Source organism: Vanellus vanellus (assembly GCF_965231255.1).
Source record: "Vanellus vanellus genome assembly, chromosome: 3".
Taxonomy (NCBI): domain Eukaryota; kingdom Metazoa; phylum Chordata; class Aves; order Charadriiformes; family Charadriidae; genus Vanellus; species Vanellus vanellus.
This window is the reverse complement of record NC_138907.1, coordinates 2,779,928-2,785,927: the sequence shown is the minus strand read 5'-3', so window position 1 is coordinate 2,785,927 and position 6,000 is coordinate 2,779,928. Positions and strand designations below refer to the sequence as shown.

At 38.3% G+C, this 6,000-nt stretch overlaps 1 protein-coding gene across 3 annotated transcripts in view; it reads right to left on the bottom strand.

Annotated features, from left to right (window-relative positions):
• Positions 1–1,855: 1,855 nt before the first annotated feature.
• Positions 1,856–6,000, bottom strand: part of SPTBN1 (spectrin beta, non-erythrocytic 1) — a gene marked incomplete at its 5' end in the record, with an annotated part of 137,919 nt that continues 133,774 nt past the window's right edge. For all 3 annotated transcript variants that reach the window (XM_082481193.1, XM_082481195.1, XM_082481194.1), the window contains 3 exons: positions 1,856–3,206; positions 3,583–3,625; positions 5,628–5,801. In XM_082481193.1, the coding sequence (XP_082337319.1) occupies positions 2,991–3,206; positions 3,583–3,625; positions 5,628–5,801 (433 nt within the window). In that variant the 3' untranslated portion in view covers positions 1,856–2,990. The remainder of the gene's footprint in view (positions 3,207–3,582; positions 3,626–5,627; positions 5,802–6,000) is intronic.

Below are 6,000 nucleotides of genomic sequence, written 5' to 3'. Positions count from 1 at the left end.
CATTCTTCAGTGTGCTAACCAGAAGGAACACAACGGTTCATCTATCAAGGGCTCTAACCATGTTTAGTGGTGCAAAGTAACATAGCCATCTTTGCAATAGTCAACACCGGTGGCAGTGACAACCTGCTCCCTTTTCAGTCCAATACTTGTTTTATGTCTTGTCTTTATATACTTATTATATTTATTTATACTTATATATGTCTCTATATTCTTGTTTTAGTCTTTCTTCTTCCTCTGATATTTTCCAGCAGTCTTCACATAAGCCAAGAGAGATTCCCCCATTCCTTCTCCCCTCTGAAACTAGCACACCAACCTGACTTTTCTGACCTGGCCTTGTCCGAGGAGGCTCTTCCTGACCCACCAATTCTCTCTGCAAGGAAACGGCACCCTTATGGTCCAAAGGGGGAAACAGGCAAGGCTGACTAGAATTCACTCTTGTTCCTCAGCAACTTGAATTCAGTGCCTAAGCAGAAAGGATTTTTATTCAAGCAGTTTTGCAGTAAGAGGCAAGACAAAACAAGAAAAACAATTCTGAAGGCACGTTCAACCAAGACACTACAGGATTACACACAGCAGGTAGTCACCATCAATCTGTTAAACTACTCATCATGATAGCTTAATTGAAGTGATAAATACAGTAAGGCATCAACACTTTTGTGTACTTTAATCAACTAAGACAAATGTTTCATATTCTCTTCTAATGTTAAACCTTGTATTGAACTTTACAAGGCTAATAGCGTTATCCTACATTTTAGTAATAATTAGACTATTACAAGAGTAAAGACTCATGTGCATGAATACTCAATTATTTAAACCCAAAACTTCAGAAACAAGAACAACCCAGAAATCACAGTATACTCAATGAAAAGAATTAAGACACTGTCTCGGTCACATGTTCAGGAAACTGTGGCTTGGAAATACATTTGTTTGCAGTTTATCTGCTTTCCATCTAAAATTATATTTGAGTATATTTTAATAATCATAAAAAATTAAAAAACAGGTTCCTTACATTTAATTGATTTTTAAACTTCTAATGTCTTTTAGGGTATCTTGGAGCTCTTCCTTTCAGATGGTTCCATAGCTGGCATCCAACTTAAGAGAAAATTCTGAAAAGATGCTAGTCTTTGAAATGCTGACAAGGTCAAGGAAATAGTGAGCTCTGGAATCATCTCAGCTGCATTAAATGCATGTCGTCACAGAAGTGCAATGGTGGCTGTACCTTAAGAGACGTGTTTATAAAAATTTACATAAAAAACCCCACTGAAATTAAACTGAACAGGACGAGTAGTCCTCAGTACATTACAGAGTTCAATTATTGCCCAATTTACTGAGGACTTGAGCAAAGGGTAGGTAGAAAGTTGGAGAACTAAGATTACTTAAAACAATGTTCTTTTCAACAAACTAGTACATGGGTATTTACCTCAATCAGACATGATATTCAGGTAATTCTCGTTCAGTTGCCCTATCTTATGCCTGTGCTTACTTCCATTGATTCTGCTGGATTTAATTCTAAAAAAAAAAAAAAAAAAACAAAACAACAAACCCGTATGTTGAAATATTTTACAAAATGTTGATTTAAGTCCTTCCCCCTTTATTCTTTGGCACTTAATTTGGGGGGCAGGGTGAAAGGAAGGGCAGGTGGGAACTGAAGGGAAAAGGAAGGTAAAGAAAAGTGGAAAGAGAGAAAACAACTATTTCAGTATGAACTTTCACACAAAAAAAATGGAACTACATTTGAAGGCATTAGTTTCAGTGCACAGGAGAGATGACATTTTAAAATAACTTTATTTTTTATCCTCTTTCAAAATTATGATTTAACATTGTCAGAAACGAAATAAGAAACTTAACCAGCATATTTAGTTTTAAAAGCATTTAATGACATAGCATATATTTAACAGATAGGGTAAAAGTCTAGAGGTACAGTTCGATACAACTGAAAGCCAGTTCCAGTACTACTCTTGACTACAGGCCCAGTCATTGAAAGTTCATTCCTATTAAATGTAATTTTTGATTGTGCAGTAAGATGAAAATTTTTCATTACAATAGTTACAGTGACAGAGAAATGCACACTATGTATCAAATAGCAAGGTAATGTAGCAAAATTATAACACACAGTGCTGCAGCTGACAAGCAAGTAACCATTTGAGTAACATTACTTTTCCAGTAAATGCTTCAGTTCCACTTTTACACTTATCGATGATTTTAAAGGGTTTATTATACATCTAGTCTTATTATACTTTGTACTAGAATTATCTGAAACATACAATATAATGTATTTCAGCAAAAAAAAAAAAATTTGAAATTACAGATTATTTAAAACTGTATCAGCCTGCTAATCCATCTTGTACACCAACATTCTTATCTGTCGTACTTGATGCAGAAAAGCTTCAGGTTGTGTTAATAACCAATGCCAGGATATAAATGGTTTGTCTGTAAGTTAATGCATACCTGCACTCTGTTACAGCAAAGATAATACACTACCATTTTAATAAATGTTAGAATTGTAATGGGAGGCTCTACTAGTCAAGACTCAGCATAACAACCTTAAATGGAAGTGAACGTTTTTGAAAATTTGTACATTGGTTTTTGATGTGCACAGTAGATTCGAAAGCACCGCTGCCTTGCATACCAATAGCACTAGGAGTGGGTTATTTTCCAAGACAGCCTCACAAAATTGAGGAACAGTTTAAATATTAAGATCTAATCTACATTAACTTCATTTAAAAAAAAAAAAAAAACAAAAAACAAAAAACAAAAACAAACCCCCAAAACCTGGTCCTCCCTCTCCTACAGAAGCTGCCCAATGCACCTCATACATTTGTAACTTTAGATTCTTTTTTGTTGGCTTTTTATTTTAAAACGCTCTATAAATAAAAAAATGTCAATCACATTGAGGAACATGAGGCACAGAGAGTAACGTATTGGTTCTGAGCTCGCATGCTGGAATTCCACTGGAACGGTCAGAGAAGTGCAGTGTGTGGAGATGGAGTTCACTTCTTTTTACCAAAAAGGCTGAATCTTTTCTCTTTGTCTTTCTCTTTGTCTTTCTCCCTCTTGCCAGGGCTGGACTCGCTGGTTATTGTGACACTGGCAGGCAGGGTCTGGGCACGGCTGGAGGCTGGAGTGCTCTGGGTGGTCGGGGACACTTCGATTTTATCAGAAGAGATAGCTGATGTGATGGCCTGAATCCACGTGTTCATCTCCTCCTTCAAGAAGCCCCAAAGGCAGAAAGCTGTTACAACCCGTGTGTCACACGCCCTCTCTAATCCACTCAACATTGTGGAAGGGGAATGGATAGAAGTGGAAAATGAAAGGAGACACGGTGCTAACTCATCATCTGGCACTCCTCTCTCTGGTTACGCACCTGCAGATGATGTCTACTAGAAGCTGTATCTGAAAAGCCCTGCTGCCCTGGTGGTGCCAGCGGGCACTTCTGAATCTACACATTACGCACACATACGCACAAGACTGCAGACCAGAAAATTAAATTGCACCCCTGAGCTCTTAAGCGGCTATTTTTTTCCTGTTGTACAACAGCCCAGATATCACATCAGTAATAAACAATAAGAAAAACAAACTTACATCGTCTTTGGCTTGGAAGAGGTATTCGTTGCCATCAGTCAACCTATAAAGAAAACAACCATCACAAATTTAGCTTAATAGTACCCACACTGCTTCAACTCCTGCTTGTTTAGCTACAGTACATAACCACACTGAGACGTATGGGACTGCATGGGAGAGTCATAACATCTATATGTGCACAAGTACACCCCGACAACTCATGTTTTGGTATCTCGTACTGTCGCACAGAAGCAGTCACACACACTGTATGTTCCAGTCTCTAGACATGTTTAAGATAGTGGCCGTGTTCCAGTACATCAGGACGCGCTGCAGAGCTTGCCATCTTCAGCAGCTGACGATTGCTGTTTCTGTACTTGCTCTTTCAGGCAGACCTTTTCTCTTTTGCAAAAGACAGTATAAAAGTTTACTCAATACTTTAAAAAGACAAAAGTCACAGGCAACACCTAGCGTTTTCATGGCTTTTGCAGACACCTAGCAAAATCCTGCAGCCACTCTGCTGTCATAACTACTGCGGTGGTGCCTCACGATACTGTACTGTGTATTATTTATGAGTAGCTGCCTCGTCTCACACCTAAGGCCAGAGTCTCCCTTCTGTTTTATTGCTGTGCTGATTCTACTTAGGTGATTTAACTGGGATACATTTAACAATGCCCGTGAAGATACGTATTGCTTAAAAAAAAAAAAAAAAAAAGACTGAGTAACACCAGATCAGGCATCTGAACAAGTAGGAGGCAGGGTCAGTGGGAGCTGTGTTGCAGGCTTCCTGATCTTTCCCCACAAAAAGAAAGCATTTTAAAATCTCTTTATGAAATGAAATTAAGTATTAAACAGTAAAATAACAGCAAGGACAAACAGACACTAGGAAGAAAGGAGAAAGCAAGGCATAATTATATTAAGAAATTAAGAAAAGTATTTCTGGTGTATTCTCCACAAATCACAGCTAGACCTTTCTGTGAGAGATCTGCCTGCGCCTGAGATCTGTAGAGACCTCAGCCTCTCAGATCAACAACACACCCCTTCTCAGCTTGCAGAGACAGATCTGCCATGACAAGCTGGTGAACTCTCTGGGGACTCTCCTAATGAGAATGAGCAAAGAAAATATGCTACATGCAATTACCCGCGAGCCCTGATGCAGGTGACAGGGTACTGTGAAAAGAAGGGCAAATGATTTTTCGGCCTAACTTTGAATTTGGAACAGCATATCCTTACATTATCAATCCAGAGACATTTAAAATAGTATAAAGGATGAATCACATAGCTGCAGGCCTGTCTTCAAGAAAGGTAAATTTCCCTAAATATTTGCCATATATTTCCCTATATATTTGCTATAAAGCAAATTTCCCTGGATGTAGATTCTATCATCTTTAGGGGATTCTTGGATCAAGATAAAATTAAAAAAAACATTCTATCTTGGAACACATGAACTGATCAGTTCACAATGTGAGTCTCCTTTGACAGAAGCACCTAGCAGCTGTGTAATAATAAAATATCCTTTCACTATTGGCACTAAATGATTGATTAGTAAAAAAGAAACACATTTTTGGAAGGAAAAGCCTTATTTTTTTAACCTTTGAACAGCGAGTACTTCACATACTTCAAAACCAAATGGTCTCTAGCTACCTGTTCTAGACTTGAAAATGTGATAAATGTCTTCAGTAGTCTCCTAAATCCATACTGAAAAAATTAAAGGAGAGGCTTGATTTTGAAAAGAGCAGAACCATGAACATTCAGCTCTTTTCAATTAATTCCAGAGGGAGCAGCTGAAAAGCCCAGCATGTTTAAAAGCAGGCTCCTACTTTTAGACAGACGTGTCTAGTCTTGTCCCAGATGTTAAGCAAAGTGCACAGATTATTTTGATACTGTTTTGTGCTTGCTACCTTTGATAAATATACCATGTTTCAGTGTCAGGAAGAGCTTGTTCGGAAAAGTAGATACTGCGGTTAATAACTGCAACCAGTTCCTTGGGCTGGATGCTCCCACGAACTTGCACAGTGAACACAACCACCACAACTTAAACTAACGGCAAGATGCTTCAACAGGTTTACCTTAGCTTGAACACATGCTTTTTCTTTTTATAATCGACCGCTATTTCACAGACTGCTTCCTTCAAGCTGACAGGAATCTCATTGTGGTAGGGGATGCCAGAAGCAGCAGCTTTCGAATCCTTGTAGAAGCCCATCTCTTGGTTGTTTATGACACAGTACACGTTATGCCATGATCTTCAAGACACAGAAAACAACAAAAGTATTTATAAATCTAATGCTTTTACCTGCAGAACTGGAGAAACCAAACACCAAGATACTGTAGACTTAGTCTGAGGGTGTGAATACAGCATACACTGTCCTGTAAACTGCAGACAGCAAATTTACTCATAAAAGTATGGCTTCAAGACAAAAGACTTTGAGCCAAAGGGAACAG